Source organism: Uloborus diversus, chromosome 5 (assembly GCF_026930045.1).
Source record: "Uloborus diversus isolate 005 chromosome 5, Udiv.v.3.1, whole genome shotgun sequence".
NCBI classification, from domain to species: Eukaryota; Metazoa; Arthropoda; class Arachnida; order Araneae; family Uloboridae; genus Uloborus; species Uloborus diversus.
This window is the reverse complement of record NC_072735.1, coordinates 42,502,663-42,520,080: the sequence shown is the minus strand read 5'-3', so window position 1 is coordinate 42,520,080 and position 17,418 is coordinate 42,502,663. Positions and strand designations below refer to the sequence as shown.

At 31.1% G+C, this 17,418-nt stretch overlaps 1 protein-coding gene across 1 annotated transcript in view; it reads right to left on the bottom strand.

The window, feature by feature from the left end:
• LOC129222024 (cell adhesion molecule Dscam2-like) overlaps positions 1–17,418 on the bottom strand; it is a 121,715-nt gene that overhangs the window by 32,097 nt on the left and 72,200 nt on the right. The window contains exons 9-15 of the mRNA XM_054856441.1: positions 15,327–15,446; positions 13,670–13,843; positions 10,196–10,343; positions 9,005–9,153; positions 7,200–7,331; positions 3,887–4,048; positions 2,682–2,752 (exon numbers count right to left, since the gene is read on the bottom strand). Coding sequence (XP_054712416.1) covers positions 2,682–2,752; positions 3,887–4,048; positions 7,200–7,331; positions 9,005–9,153; positions 10,196–10,343; positions 13,670–13,843; positions 15,327–15,446 — 956 coding nt within the window. The remainder of the gene's footprint in view (positions 1–2,681; positions 2,753–3,886; positions 4,049–7,199; positions 7,332–9,004; positions 9,154–10,195; positions 10,344–13,669; positions 13,844–15,326; positions 15,447–17,418) is intronic.

Here is a 17,418-nt window from a genome sequence, read left to right as displayed (position 1 = left end):
TAAGCCAGTATCGTTTTTTACCTATTTGTTGGATAATTCAACAAATTCACTTATCAGCGGTAACTGTGCGACCCTATTCCGCGTAAACGTTAGTTTTGTTCAATTTATTTATATCTAAAATATGTGGAAAAAAATAGTTACTAAAAGAAAGAAAGATCACAGTAAACATTATAGTGGCATAAGTAATATCGCAATTGTCATAATTGGTATAATTGAGATTAGTAATTAGTGAATGAATAAAAAACATGTTAACAGAGGAATTATCTCTTGCGTTTTTAGTTTACGAGCTTAGTTGCATATATGTAAGTTATTTATTTATTTTAAATACCATAAAACAATAATGACCGTAATGTTCAGTTGAAAAAAAAACTTTAATTTAAATTCAATTTTTTTACAGGTATACTACTGTTTTTAAAGCTTTTATTATTATAAGGTGCCTTTTTTAAAAGAATAAATTTGACAAAGAATGTTTTAATCAAGTGAAATATAATATAAAGCATATTTCTTCAATAATATTTTACAACTATGCCTAAACTAATTTAGTTAAGTATACACAAATACATCCCACCTTTCACAAGTGATTAATTAATGCATATGTTGAAATAAGAAAACAACTATGTAATTAAGTGTCAGACGTATCCGATTTCCTCCCAAATTACGTTATTTTATCTCCTTTCCCTTTAACTTACATCCATCTTGTTGAATATCAGTCAAAAGTGAAAATTAATTCCTTAGCAAAACATATAAATTCGACGGTGATAAGTCTGGATAAATAAATTCGAGCTTTTTGGCGATAATTGCAATTTTCATCGCTTAAGAAACATTCATCTTCTCGATAAGTCAATATTGGCACTTTCTTCCTATAGTTTTTATTTTGCATTGGTTGCAATTTAATATGCTTATAGGATTAGCGTTTTGAAGGCATTGTCTAATCCTTTGATTTATAGTTAGCAGTCTAAAGTGGCACTTTAAGTAAACCAATATTTTTTCTGAGCAAATGCGTCCTGAAGTATTTTTATTTCAAGAGTTATTTCTAGTATTAGTTACTTAAAACAATAAAAAGTCAAATACTGTTGTGTTTATCTCAGTTTGGGAGTATGGTTATATTGCCGAGCATACACATTTTGTGTGAGAGGCTTGCCTTTAGTAGCAGTAGTTTATCAGGCATTTTTAAATATTATTGTTGGATATTTAGCTAGGGGAATGTGGAGTAAAGTGAAATGGTTAAGATGACTGAGCTTTGTCAAAATAAAAAAAAATGGAAATTTGTTTTGAAAATTGCAGAACATAAAAAAAACATTGTATTTTATAATAAAACTTTCATTGAAATAGTATTTTTTGGCGCAATTTCAACGATAAGTGGCAAAAGTTCAATTAATTTTTCCATGGGGCAAAGTGAAAAATAAAATATTTTTTTATAACGCAATGTTTTCTATTCGATTATATAAAAAAAAGTTTTAATTAAATGAATCAATAAATAAAATGTTGAACGCATAAATGAAAAGATGCGGAAAAATATAAACGAACAATTAAATAATTAAATTAATTAGTGTAGAGGACAATAAAACGAGCGAGGAAATAAGTAAATGCATGACAAAATAAGATAATTACAAAAATAACGTATGTTAATAAAGTAATTAATAAATATACGTAAAATATTTAATAAATGATTGAATCATTAAACGAAAAACGCAAAGACTTATCCAATTGTAAAAAAATATTTACAATACAAATAGACTTAGTATTAACTAAATAAATGTTGTATCGAACCTTTGATGGTCTGAATTAACATTTCAAATATTAATTACTAGAATTTTGAACTTTATCATTTAATTATACCAAAAATATTACAATTTTCGGCTTAAACCAAAATATTAAAATACGATTTTTTTTTTAAATTGCTTGTATTATCATTTTCTATGATTTTCAGAGTTGATTTTTTCTTGACTGGAATATGTTACATGTGTTACTACGTAGTTAAAATATTACTAGATAGTTGGCGCTAAAATCAGAGTAAATATTACACCATTTCCCTTTACCCCACTTTAAAGGACGTTTCTGTGCATTTTTTACGTTGAAAATCTAAGGTAATAACTGTTTTTCAATCAAATTTCGCAAAACATGAACCAAGTCTTATATTTTTTTAAACGGGTAACCCATTTTTGTATTTTGTGCTTCAGGTATCTTCTTCACAATTCAGCAAACAGCGTTATAACTACACAGGCAACAGTTAAATGCAATTCTATTTCGTAGTGCAACTGGTGTTATTTTCGCGTCCGACGTCATCAGAAGTAAGAAAATCAGTATTTAGAACTAAGAATTGACTTTTAACGGAGAAAAAAATAAATGAAAGTTAGGGAAGATGATTTACTACGGAATTAAAAGAAAAAAGTGTTTGTTGTAATATAAAAATTAATATAGAAAAAGTGTGGCATTTCTTGTCATTGGAGGTATAGCGAACAGTACTTACGTTTCCAAAAGGCTGGTTCTGAAATAAATCCTAAGATGCAAAATAGATTCGCATGCTAAGAGACAAAAGGCGGATCGTTAAATCATTACTGAAATAACTGAACAACGGAAAGAGAAGGGCCACAAAATTCCGTCGGTTTGGTATGCACAAATTGTATATTACTTATAATAATACTGCATTCGTTAGCAGACTCAATAACACATGCTCTTACCTGCCATGTTACATTTATTGACTTGGAAGAAACAGCAAATGCTTTAACCATCTGCGGTGGACTGGACGGTGCTACAAAAGAAACATAAAAGATAACGTTTTTTCATTATTTTAAGAAGCTTTTACAATATTTATAATGAACGTTTTTATAAGTATAATCAGTAACATATGACTTAAATGCATGCTAAACATGAGAAGATTTTATCGAAAATGTTTCTCATTTAAATCATGACTCAGTCCATTGACTCGTCCATTGATAAATAATAGTTTTGTGTAGATCTTAAACTGCATTATTGCCAACCTTTTTTTTTTTTTTTACAAAGAATTTCCTTGAGACGCCAAAGTAGTAGATAAGAATATTTCGTTTGAAGGAGCTATTAGTGGTAGTTGGCACGACAATGGTATCAGTCTAGTAATTGAAAACCAGCAAGTTAAAATCTTCTAATCAAAAATCTTGTTGTTTTCCTCCAGTAAAATGTATGACAGTAGAGATCGTCCTAAAGAAGTTGTTAAAAAAGCACAAAAGAATCACATGCTCACAACATGGATTTTCACATGAACCAGGAGTATCTGTGTAGTGGGATTTCAAGTTAATTAGGCGAAGATCTTTGATGCATTTTCTAATTCACAGTGGGTAAGTCTTTGATGCATTTTAAATTTAGTTAAACTAAGGTAAAAAATGGCTAATAAAACTAGTTGTAGCTGTTTGATATCCTAACTGGACTAATATTTTTATAAACACAAGCTGACCTATTAGGCATTTAATTTCCATCGGTAACTGTTTGATAGTAACATGTGTTAGTAAGTTGCAAAAATACAAGAAAAGTCATCTGGGGTTGTCTTGGTCAGAAGTGGTTATAAAGAACAATTGCTATCATACTGCTTTTTCAATAAAAAGAGCCTGAAATCGATCAACGAATTGATGTTTTCCCTTAGTGTAAAAATAATAAAGAGTTGGTTAAGAATAAAATATATTTGATTAAAAGAGAAATATGAAACGGTCAGGAAATAGAAAAATAGGGAAAATATAAAATTGAACCACAAAGTCTTTTAAAAGTGTTTAATTACGAATTTGGTTTAAAAAAAAAAATCTTTATTATTTTCTGTGTTATTTATTCAGATATTTACAGGTTTTTACTTATATTTGAATAAATTAACACCTTGAAAGCAATAGTGGTTAAAACACGCAAAAATATCTATACCTACGTTCTTCCAGAGTCGTAACAGCAACTTCAGCTCCATATTGACTTTCTCCTAATGCATTTTCACATTTTACTCGAAAGAAGTACCTTGTCTTGGGTCGTAATCCTCGTATAATTATCGTTGTTTCGCTTCCAGGTACGTGCAGAGGACCGCCAGCATTTTGTCCTAATTGAAAAGAAAGCGACTTAAAGTAAAATTACAGTTCGCGAAATCTTATAAAGGCTTGTAGCCCCAGCTTTTATAAAGGGTTAATGCTCCTCCCATTTAAAAAGAGAAAATACAATCTTTATATAAAATGTTTTTCATAATTTAAACTTGTATTTTTGCGGGTGCTATTAATCTGCATTAGATCAAAGAAGTGAGGGAAACAATTAATATATTAGTAGTAGCAAGTTATTAGATGTTTGTTTCAAAAATAAACAAATGTACCTTAATATAACGTTTTTTTTATTATAATTATTATTAAAGGACATTAAAGGACAAGAAACATATTATAGGTAGCTCTAAAGAAAAATAAAGAAATACACCATTTAGTAACTTTTAAAGTAGCAAAGTTATTTCAGGTAACAATGGGGATTCGTGATTGGATAGTCTAAGATATGTGCCTTATGCTTGACTAGTCTGCCGTGTGCAGGTAAACGGCAGTATCTGCATAAATGAGTTTTCGAGATACTTGAAGAAACGCGTTTCGGATTCAATGCAAACAGGGAAATGTTGGAATTAAACGTCTTTTTCGCGCCTTTTTTTCAGCGGCAGCCAAATAAGCGAGCTTGTACAGTAAAAATAACGTACAATAGATGACAAAAATGCAAAAAAAATGAAAAATGAAAAATTTGTAGTTACTGCCCTTTACCTGCACACGGCAGTAGTGACTATTTTATGGCTTTTGAATCCAAAATTTATCTACGGTTTAGTGTATAACACTAAGTTTTTGGCTACACAGAGTTCGAAAGTACCAATTCACTTAACGAAGGACATTTTAAAGAAATATATAGGAAAAAAGAAAAAATAGGTAAGAAACTAACATGCACAACGTAAAACTTATTTACCAGTGCTGTGTTACTGATAAAGCGAATTATTATTATTAGCTTTTTTTTTTTTTGCTTTTTCAGCAGACAATTTACTTTTGTGCATTACAAATAAAGTGAATATAAATTGTAGAAGGTAAGAACAAAAATATTTTGGAAATGAAACGTTTTCTTTCATTAAAAAAATGTTTATGACAGCCATTAGGTGAACAGTAGAGCTTCCTGTTATACGCACCCTACCTTGGAAATGGGTCATATTCACATAATATCCATCACGTAAGACACATGATATGGTTTAAGGAAATTAACTTCAGATTTTGGATCAGCATGTGTATTTTTTAATCAAAAATCAAACTTATCAGGAAAAAAGTTAAAAATACATCGTGCAATTATTTTAAGATACATATTACAAAAAGAATGTGCTTTATAAAAGTGTTTTATTTTTTTTTAGCTTTGGGTTTCTGACGTAATTTTCCATCGCAGCGAGCTCCAAGTGTCGGAAAAAGGAGTGGTGGACTGCCCTTTTAATGGCCTCCAAGCCCCCTTTGCTACCGTCAGCCAAAGCATCAAGAAATAGCTTTTACCTGTTTTTACACTCTGTAACACGAACTTAAATGATCTCTATGTAGACTCTTTGTAATGTTCTCTATATAATATGTCTTTCTATAGACGTCTAGTGTTTTCCTTTGAGCTCTTTATTCAAGTAGGGACACACAAAAATCACAGGGAACCAGGTCAAGACTTTAGGGGGCAGATGAACCACAGTGGCCGTACTTCGGACTACATTTTTGGTTTTTCCGTTAACACTTTTAGCACGAGCTTCGCTTGCAAATCTTCCGTTACTATCTTATGTATCGCAAATGTTGAAATGTTTATAGTGCCAGGGGTTGTTGGATACCTAAACTTGTGTCCAATTTCAAAATATCGCGTACGCGCTTTATGTGGTCTTCAGTCCTGGCCGCTGTTGGGCGTACAGAACAAAATCATCTGCCGCGTCTGTCCGGGCCTCCTTAACACTAGAATTACGGCGATCTTCGCATACCTAGAAATACTGCGGAGTTCATTGGCCCCTGAGAAGAAACCTGCATAATTCCCTACATAAAGTTGCACATTTGTAAAAAAAAATAGTTAGAAGGAAAAATATTTAGAATAAATACAGTTTATTTAAAGGGTGCAGAGATTTTAAGGATGTGTATTGAAGCATTTAAAAAAAGTTTAAAAACCCTTAAAGCAGCCAGCGCAGTTTCATTTGCATTTCAGAAACTAGCGGCCAAAGCTCCTTTTCATGTACAAAAACATCATGAATGCTTTAAATTCTTGCAATGCTATATTCTAAGAGGCATTTTTAAGGTTCTGCTACGCTTCAGCATCAGTAAATATATTTGTTTTTTTTTTTTCTTTTTTGTTTTTTTTTCAGACCAAAATGCTCAAAAAGGTCAAAATGACACCTGCCCATACTGTTAGGTATAACCCTTTACTTCGGGTTTAGAAAAAAAATCAGCATTCTTGAAAACTTTATTGTATAAAACAGAACTATTATTTAAGAAAAGTCAAAAAAGGATTAAGTTTATGAAAATACAGGCGAGCAGCTAGCAAAAAAAGTCTGCTTGGGGGTCAAAATGACGCATCCCAGAATTCTAGTGTTAAAAAAGTGGTTAATTTCCTGACTTTCGTCCTCGACAAGCAGTCATCTATGAATGTATGTTGAAACCTTTTGGCACGTTTCTATAACATTCATCTCGAGCTGGGACGCAAAATTTTCAAAGCCAATCGTCGTTCGATTGATTCCGAAACCACACTGTTTTACGAGGTGCAAAAAAACAGGTTTCGCGCCGAACGGTTTTCTAAAGTTCAGGCTGGTAGCATCATCTTGAGTTTGGTCGCCATTGTTGGGCAGGGCAGATTCTTTTCCTGCCAGTTGTAGTGCGCTACAATCAACAATCACGTAAAAAAACAAAAACAGAAAAAAAACTAATCAATTATTTTATAACGCACACTGCACATTATTTTTTTTTTCATTGTTCAGATGAAAAACAGATATTGACATTACAAAACCTTTCGAAACAACAATATACCACAAACTAAGGAAAGGATTATTCGTTTTCTTAAAAAATATTTGAAAAACCACCTTTTACTATTAACTCATTTTCCTTTTTCCACTACCTGTCACAGAGTAAATTCGCTTAAAATAGATGTATGCAACTTTTAAACATAACCATATCTTGATAATATATATAGATTTTAATGGAGGAAATATTAAATCATGTTCCAAAGCTAAATAGGCTTACCATCTGTTTGCCTCCACATAATTGTATATCTCGTTATTGGGAAATTTCCATCAAAAGGTCGTTTCCAGGAGAGACGAACACTTCGACTACTGACATCATGTATTTCTAGATGTTGAGGAGCATCTGGTATGTCTACGGTAGATGTTAATTCATTTTGACATTAATAGTTTTAGTATAAAAAAGGTATGTTCAATAAATAAAAAGCATGAACCAAAATTTCGTTTCTAAGGGTTTTAAGGGTTTTTTTCCCCACAAATATTGCGTTAAGAATTTGTCTTGGATATTGTATGTAGGAAAGCAGGCAAAACAATGCAGTAGAATTTTTTGTTATGCTACTAAAAGATTTCCTTTCTCAAAGATTTTGAACATTTGATGAAAAGAAAATCAAACATGACGTAACGTTATGTTATTTTTCAGATACAACTAGCATACATGTGTGTTCTGATTTCTTTATTTGTTTCAGTTAAAGTATCGGTTGTTTTTCTTATTTTAGGTTTTTTTCTGGTATCATATCAAAAGCACAAGACAAGAGTTTCTGCCTCTTGTATTCTTTCCATTTTGAACAAAATAATAGTAATAAAGAAATAAATAAATAAAACCGTATTTGTGTCAAATACATTTTAAAAAAAGATGACGAAATACAGATTTCAACTTTTAAATATTGTCATTCAAAAGTTGTGATCTTTTCAAATGCATTCTGCTATCAATTCTTTTAAAACAACTGAAAAGAACCGTATACGAAATTTTTGGCAGTATGCTAACAAATAAATCGATTTCAAAAGCACAGGAGTACTTTATTATTTTTTTCTTCCGTATGTTTATCTTTTCAAGAAGAATGAAAATATTTTTGTAAACTAGATGAACGAACATTGTTTTCTTCCAAATCCTACTTCTATTTCTTTATTTTTTCCGAAAGAAACTCCCAAGAGACTTAGTTTGCGGCAGACACTTTCAGGTTACATGTTTGTTTTTTTGTACTTTAAAATTTTAGCCTCTAATGTATTAAAATATGTTTTTTCCTATCGTTTGGTCAATCATTTATGTCACACACACGCATATATATATATATATATATGTATATATATATATATATATATATATATATATATATATATATATATATATATATATATATATATATATATATATATATATATATATATATATACCGTTCGATCTGCATGTACTCTATTTTTGCAAACATAAGTCTAAGATGTATCCTTTCAATGAAAAAAATGATCGAAAAAGATGTAGAATTAGTATATTGAATGTTTGAAGCGAAATAGAAAATATACGAAATTTAACTTTTTGTACGGACTCTATGTCCCCTAACTTATGTTTAGAGAAATAATCTCCATTGAAATAATTTTCCCTTTTTTTCTTAATCGTTTTCCTATCTTAACAATTTTCGACTCGAAGACCGTTAAATACTTGTAAAAAATATTGCGAACGACTGAGTGTTTTACAAAATATAACAATAATAACAAATGAATTAATAAACCCATAAGAAAAAATTTACTTGTTGTGAAAAAAACTGTTCACAAAATTCCGTTGAAGTATGTCGTATAAGATCATTAACATGGTATTTTCTTCTTCTTTTTTTTGGGGGGGGGGGAGGATGATTTTTGGACAGTGGATGAACACAAATTTCTGAGGACCGATTAACTTTTTTTTTTTTTAAATCGCTGATAATTTTCAACCTCTTATATTTTGTGTATAAAATAATATGTAAGGAACTGTTAGTTTTAATTCAATGTTTTTGCCTAAGAAATTTTTTTTAAAAATTAATATTTTTGAACACTTACCCTGAACTGTTATTTGAATGTTGATAGAATCCTCTCCATAATCATTGGATGCAGTACAAGTTATTAGGGAGGAATCTTTACGTTCAGACTTTTCAATAATTAATTTTGATCTCACTCCATCGGCAACAGTCTCCGTCAGTTGAGAATACCTATAAAATATGAAATACATTACATGCTTGCATTGCTGGAAAGCGAAAAACTATTAAATTACTTGTTTACTAAGTTTAATTTTTTCTGAAGTTTTGAAACTATTACGGTTGTAATAAATGTCACCCCCTTCCCCTCAAAAAAAAAAAAAAAAAGAAAACTATAGTAAAACAAAAAAAAAATGTATAAAATATAATACTTTATGATGAGGTTATTGTATTTAAAAAAGGATCATCGAATAATACAGAGTGTCTGAAAAGTCCTTGATATATTAAAAAAAATAGATAGCAACAATTTATATTGTAAATTTACAGTTTGTATAGAAATGCTTCAAAAGTTCAAAGTTCAATATTTTTCGAGAAGTTCCTTTTCTTTCTTTTTTGACAAAAAGAAAAGTTTTAATATTTCATCATGGACAAAATTTTAAACTGTTTTAAATGCTAAAAATGTATGTTTGACAGGATTTGCAATCACAGTTTATTGAGAAAATTCTGATATGATGCTGTAAAATCGATGCTGGTACACCAGAATATTGGCTCGTTTAGTTCTAGACAAAACTTTTTAACTTCTTATTTTATTCAATGAATCCTTAACTTTGGAGGTTGATGCTAAATTATCCGCTGATAAAACGTTCATCATGTGCGTTAGATTAAAAGCCTGTTTCTAGTCCAAAAGTTTGATCGTTTTTCTAAGTCGTATGACTCTGATAACTTTTTTTGTTCTCAAAACATTAATTCTTTGATTTTTTTCAGCTCTTTTATTTGCTTTTTTTTTCTTTCAAAGGTTAGATGCACGAGGTAGAAATAAACGTAAACCTTTGTGGCGTGACTGCAGTAAATAAGGTATTTGTAAAATAAGCAAAAGAGAGAATGAGAGACATTTTATTAACTATGTTTAGTACTTCATAAACAGTAAAAAATACAGTAAGATTTGATCTATTTAAGCAATAAAAAACAGCTAATACGTATAACTTATCTGACGTACAATTTGGCGAAATAGCAAACGAACGGAATAACAGAAGATACATCTACTAATGAAAAATACCTTGTTTCTTTTGTAAGATCAATAATTATTCCATTTTTTCTCCATATAAAAGACAATGGCTGATCACCCTCGGGACTACATTCAATGGCAGCCCTTTCTCCTCTTCGTGTAGTTACAACTAAAAACTTCGTCAGAAAGTGTGGTGCACCTGAAATGTTTAACGACTCGTATTTCAATCATGGTATATAAATAGAATCGGAAAAGACAACTTAAAAAAAATGTTTTCTATTTGCATGCGTAAGAAAAAAAAGCAGTTTTTTTTTATATACAAGCTATATTTTTCTAGTTCAAGCAGCATTATTATTATTTTTATCATCATCATCATCATCATCATCATTATTATTATTATTATTATTATTATTATTATTATTATTATTATTAATTTTATTATCATCATTATCATTATTATTATCATTATTATTATTGTTATTATTGTTGTTATTATTATTATTGTTGCTGTTGTTGTTGTTGTTCAATAAGGGTCAGATAATCGTAATAATCAATTCTGGTTGCAATGACATTCACTGCCTTTGATGACGGTATCTTGTTGGGGAGTGTGGCCTAAAGCGGATAGGTCGCCCAAAGCAAGTAGGCATTCGTGTGCTGCCGCATGGTGTGCAAGCTATATATATATATATATATATATATATATATATATATATATATATATATATATTGAATATTGATTAGGATGCCCTGTATTTGTCCCCTAGAAATTCATTTCTAGTATTATTTTTCAAAAATATTAATTTAGCTACCGGGAAACGAGTCAAAACGTTTGAGAAAAAGGTAAAAAAAAGGTCAATTTTCAAAATTTTTTATGAAAATATAATGTTTAAAATTCTTGTTTGATACCATTCAAATGCTTCTCTTTAACCTTACATGTCTTTATGATTAACTACATTCCTTTAAAGTTTTTAGTTTGCGAATGAGCAGTACATTTTCGTGAAATTAACCAAAATTCAATTTAGTCAGCTTTTCTTAAACATTGTAGCATTTCTTCTGAAAAACAATATTTATTTCCTAATAAATGTGCACTATGTACGTAGAGTATTTTCTGCATTAAATTTAAAAAAAAATTGAGGATTAATTTGCACATTTGGTAACTAACGTACTTACGCATGAAGGATAATCCTTTCTGATATTATTTTCTGATAATTAAAACTGCTCGATGATGCCCGTGTTAAGTATATGTTTGTGGCCGTTTATTTAATGGCTACAGACATTTATCATCAATTAACTCATTGATTTAATAAGTGAAAAGTACGGTATATGTGAAACAAAACATACTTAATCTACTGCAAGAAGTGAAATACCAAATAATTACGACAATTTGAATACATGGAAAGTTTACATAACATATGTCAAACTTTCTCGTAGCTGCCCGCCCAAACACAATACTACAATCAGCTACTGATACTGTTATTTTACCATCAAATTTGGAACGTTTTTACGAAGTCATCCTTTTTTTCTCAAAGAAGGCGTTGATTCTCGATTACGCAACAGCGTTCGTATGAATCCATCGTTTTTGGCGTAATTACATACTGATTCTGCAGCCTCCGTCACTAATTTCACCGCTTTCTCGCAACTTTGAGTGTGTATTGAATGTGGAGGAAGATCCAGTGAGAGAACGTTCAATGCTTTAAGTTGTTTCAAAGAGTTAAGTTGTTTTGCTCATTTCCTACCCTCATTAACATTAATTTGTCAACTGCAAAATCTCTTTCGTTTGTGTCATGAGAGCAGAGAAGAACAATGAGCAGATTGTCTGGATGAGTCCATCAGGATCCATTTTTATGTAGTTTTTAGAAGCTTCCTTAGCATATGTATAATTTTAAAAAAGTTATTTTTATGATGGCAATTGGTCAGTCTATTAGTTTAATCAGTTACCTATTCATGTTTAAAAACAAATGTAGTGACAAAGATTTTCAATTCTTATTTTATAGGTATATCTTTTTTATATATTTTATAATAGTAGTTAGCTAGTCAATTAGTTCAATCATCTATAACTTCATATCTAATTGGCAAATGCACCACACACACAATATACACACAAAAAATCACAATAATTTAAGTTTAACCGCTTTACACGAACGGCTTTCTCGTTTTAGATCCCCTGCTAGGGCAAAACAAGTGTGTTTTTCAAGTGATCGTAATGTTTAATAATAAATAAATATTGGGTTTGAAATAATGCAAAAAATATTTTTATTTTGAATTTTTAGGTAATAAAGCGAAAACTACTTCGATAAAAATCCAAAAAGTACAACTTTCTAGCGTTCTTCGTTAACTTACAGCTTTTGCCCACCCTCCCGTAGATAAAATGTAGTGAAAATTTCAAAGCAATGTGAAAAGTAACTTTTTAGCATACCATTTTTTAAAATTGACGTTTTCAGAGGAAAATTACGTTTGAAAGTAAAATTGTATGTACATTTTAATGTAGATACGCCCTATTAATATTTAAATTGGGTTACTTTTAATCTACATAGAAACATGAATTTGGTGTCATTTAAAACGCTATTGATTTAAAATATTTTGATAACATACAACTAGGAAAATTATTTTTTTTTTAAAATTAGGGTATAAACTCCCAATACAGCAGTAAAAAACGAGCTGATATGTGCATCATATGACTTTCTTTTGCTCCAGTTTAATGTCATTTCCCCATTATTGGCATTTTTAATGTGATTCAATAATTTACTCTCTAAATATCACCAATAATGGCCAAATTCAAACCAGATAAAAAAAAAAACGCCAATTTTGTCGCCAAGTTAGCCACAAAACTTGGCGACCAAAATACTGGCGATGTATCGCCATGTTTCCGCCAAATTATAACACCACTTGGGTTTACATCGAAATCAATAATGATTTCCCCCAAAAGAGGGGCAAAAAATCCCCTTTGGAAACAGTTGAATGCAAAAACAAAAGGAGAGGTGCACAACTAGACCCCACTAGGAGTTTACGTACCAAATTTCAACTTTCTAGGACATTATCGTTCTTGAGTTATGCGAAATACAAACGCACATACGCAAAGATGCACATTCATACATAATACGTATACATACAGACGTAACGAGAAAACTCGTTGTAATTAACTCGGGACTCGTCAAAATGGATATTTCGAATGTATATCGTTCTTAGTCACTTATCCACGTGTGGTCGAGTCGAAAAATGAAACTCAACATTTATTCGGGGGTGAGTAAAATGGAAACTAAGGTCTATTTTGTAGTGACATTTTTTTCCCGTATACAATACTTCCTTTTTTTTGTAAACGGAAGTAAAAAAGAAGAGAGAAAAATCACAACTTCGAACGAACGCAAACTATTTTTTTTAAAACTTTTGCACTGTACATTTCCAAGCAGTAGCGTATTGTTTAAATTTATTGAACGCAAAAAACATAATTTGTAAAATTAAAAAGGTATTTGCATTGTTAATTTGCAAAAGATTTTGTGCAAAAAAAAGAAAGAAAAAAGAACTTACTGTGCACAGTCAAACGGACGACAGCACTTAAACCAGGGCCGACTCCATTATTAGCTTCGCATAAGTAATGCCCTGCATCTGTTGCTTCTACGCTTCGAAAATTTAGAGATCCATTGACTAGAATGTGTATATGGGAACTGCTAACAATGGTTTTGAATTGCTCCGGAGGTTGACCTGAAAAGAAAAGGGAAATATCCAAGATTGCATTGACAAGACATGCAATCCATACTGCCATGGGAAGGTAAAGCGCAGTTTTTGCAGAAATGAATATTTGAGATATTTGAAGAAACGTTTTAAATTCCACAAAAAAATTCGAAAAAATTCGGATTTATTTTTTCCGCCTGTTATTTTCAGTGGAAACCAAATAAGCACGCTTGTACGATAAATCTCAGTACCATAGATGGCAAAAATATAAAAAATCAAAAATGAAAAAGTTACAGATAATGCGCTTTGCTTTCCCTCTGCAGAATACCTTTAAGAAGTATATCTGGATATATTGTTTGAAACAAAAAAATAGGTCGAAGAAAAACAGTTGTTTCACATGGAACATCAGTACTAACAGCATATAAAAAAATATAAATATATTCATTTAAAGAAAATATAGCTCTATTTAGCACCAGAAAATCGCCCGTCAAGTTATGATGAGTGAAAATTGCTTCTAAATTTAAACGAAGCAATTGCTTATTTGGGGATAGTATGATGGTTGAAATTTCAAACCTAACTCCAGTGAATTGACTCTAAACTCCAGTAGATAGCGTTCTTTGCTGACCACATTTCGCGCCTTCATTCCCTTGAAATGACACAGTCTTAGAGTAAAACAGTTAAGTTACCGGATCCAGTTCAGCGTTGTCAAAAGAAAGCCTTTCCTTACATTTAAAACATTACCAAAACATATTATCAAATGTTCATGCCGTAGCGCGAGTTTCGTTGTTGAACATGTGAAGAGCGTTATTCGATCATTCGCTATTATTTATATGAGGATATCACTGAGTCTTAAAAATATTAAGTCATTGAAGTTTATACAGTTAATTCCCCCCCCCTTTCTTTTCTGGCATTTCGTTCTTGCGTTTTTTTTGTTTTATCGCACTTTTATACTGTTTCCCAAAAAGTGAAGGCGACACACAAAAGAGAGAAAAAAAATTCTTAGGAAAAGTATTTTCTTTTTTTAATCAAGAAATAATCACTGAAATACGCTTTTCATCCATCTGAATTTGATACAGTTTGAATTACGATTCTTACTCCACCAAAAAACTGAAGAAATATTTTTATGGATATTTTATTCAAATTTAACTCGCGATAAATTAATTTTATTTGTTATTATTACAAAAAAAGTCTTCTGAGTATGATAATCAGGTAAATTTTTAGCAGGTCATCATGCATTTTCTTTGAATAGCAAATCAATCGTTAGTTTTTATGACCTCGGTTAAATCACGTTTCTGGATGTATTGTGCCATTTTATGACTCCCAACAAGCGCAATTTAACGAGGGTATAATCTAAAATATTTAATAAGTTCGTTACAGTGTTATGTATTTTTTAAAAGCAAAACGTTTTCATTTTTACTTCGTTGAAAGTTTCAACTCTAAATTTAGGTAAGAGAAATCAATAGACTTGAATAAAAAATGTCTTTCATGCATAATTTATTTGAATTGCTTTTACTTGTAGCCATTTTCCATCGGACGTGAGGTTGTGGAACACCATCTGCTTGACAATCAATTCGAGCTGGTCGCCCTGCGACAGTGGAAAGATCACTGGGCTCAAGCATCCATCGCGGAGGAACTGAAAATAAATAAAGTGATTGGGCATTCAAAATGTAGATAAATAAAACATGAAAACTAACGTTCAATTCCCTCTTTTGTTCGTTTGTTTAGTTATATGTTTCTGCTTTCCCCCAAATAAATTTCGTTCACTGTAATGCATCAATTATTCGCAGTTTAAATAAGATATGGATAACATTTAATTTCTGTTCAAAGAGCATTAACCGTTTAACCGTCGAACTATTGACGGAAGATCAAATTTGAGTAATTTTTTTAAATTATGTCTATTTATGTCTAGTAAATACAGAAATAAAATAAAATTTCCAGAAAAAATTTTTTTTACAATGTTTTTCAGTTTGTTCCATTTTTGGACCATTTGCGTTTTGCATGAAGTTTTTTTTTTCAGAGAATTTTTTTAAACTAAGAGGTTTTTGAATGCGGTTTTTATCTTAGCATACCTCATTACGGAAAAAATTGCATTTATGTACATACCAGAATTCAGAAAATCCAATACAGAAATATATAATGCCCATGATATGAAAGGAAGCATTGCTGGTGAAGTCGTTTGTCGCAATGGAAACATTTCTTAGTCGTATTTTTTTTGCACACCGCACAACGTCCTCGGGATGCAGTTACAATATAATGTCCGTCAGACATTCTTGATTGTTTATGTAAATGACAACGGGGCCCTGGATGACTTTCCACTCGTACTTTTCTTCTTAGGAGGTGAGTTGTTATTTCTCTTCGGAACTCTAAATGCTTCATCTTGACTTCCTGTAACTCACAATGAAGTAACCAACTAGCTACAACTGAAATATTCAGAGCATTACTAAAAAGATTCCACCACCAATTTTAACTCCTCAAATGAGGTCTGTAGTTTCTAAAAGTTTATCCAAGACGTCCACACCCTCCATTCCTTCATTGTATCTCTTGTTAAGATGAGGTTGTGGCACATCTATCTTGCATTTCTGCTCATTTGAGTAACGTTTTACAGATGCAAATGGCTCATGTGAATAACAATTAGATGCTACTGTAACCACTGCATTATCATTCCAGCTGCACATGTACACTGATCCATCAGATCGATAGTCAAAATTTCCTCGATCTTCTTTAGAAAGGGCTTTTTTGGATTTCAGTGGACAATGGCCAGTTCTGTTTTCACGAATTGTTCCTGTTGCTCGTACACCTTTTTTTGATAGCTGAGAAATTAAGTCATATGATATAAAAAAGTTATTTAACTATACTTCATGCTTAGACGTGTCAGTCAAAACTGATAATAGATCACTTACAACTCTGGATCCTAATTGCACATCAGGGGATCCTTCTTTTTTGCCTGAATAAATCTCCATGGAATATGGGTATCCACTTGAAGAGCACAGCATCCAAATTTTGAAGCCGAATCTTATTGGTTTTCCTCTAATAAACATTTTACATGAGTGCTGACCGTATAGTAGGGAACCATAGATTCATCTATGCTCAATTTTTCATGAAATACACCAAATTGTTGAAGGTTTTTACACAATTCTTCGTAAACAGGGTATACTTTTGCAAGTTTGTCATTTTGTTTTAATGCATGGTTGTCCATCAAATGAAAGTTGTTTTTTATTTTTCGAAAACGATTTCGAGGCATAACTGTTGGTACAATTGGCACATATGTATCTTCTGCACTGCTCCAATACATATCTTCAGAAGGAACGGAATGGTACCCACTCAATAGCAGCAAACCAAAAAATTGTAGGACTACATCTCTGTCAACATCTATTGATTCTCCTTTTTGCAATGCATACAAGTTTGTCATATTTGCTAAGTGTTCAACATACTGCAAAGGTAAAATTTTAAAAAATAAATCAATTGGAGATAAATCCACTATATTCGGAAATGTGTGTCGAAAAGGTTCAATACTTTCTGACGAAATCAGTTTCTGAAAATTCGCTTTCTTCTCCCATGTTAAATCCATTTTCTTTTTTTTCTACTTTTATTTCCTGATAATTCCA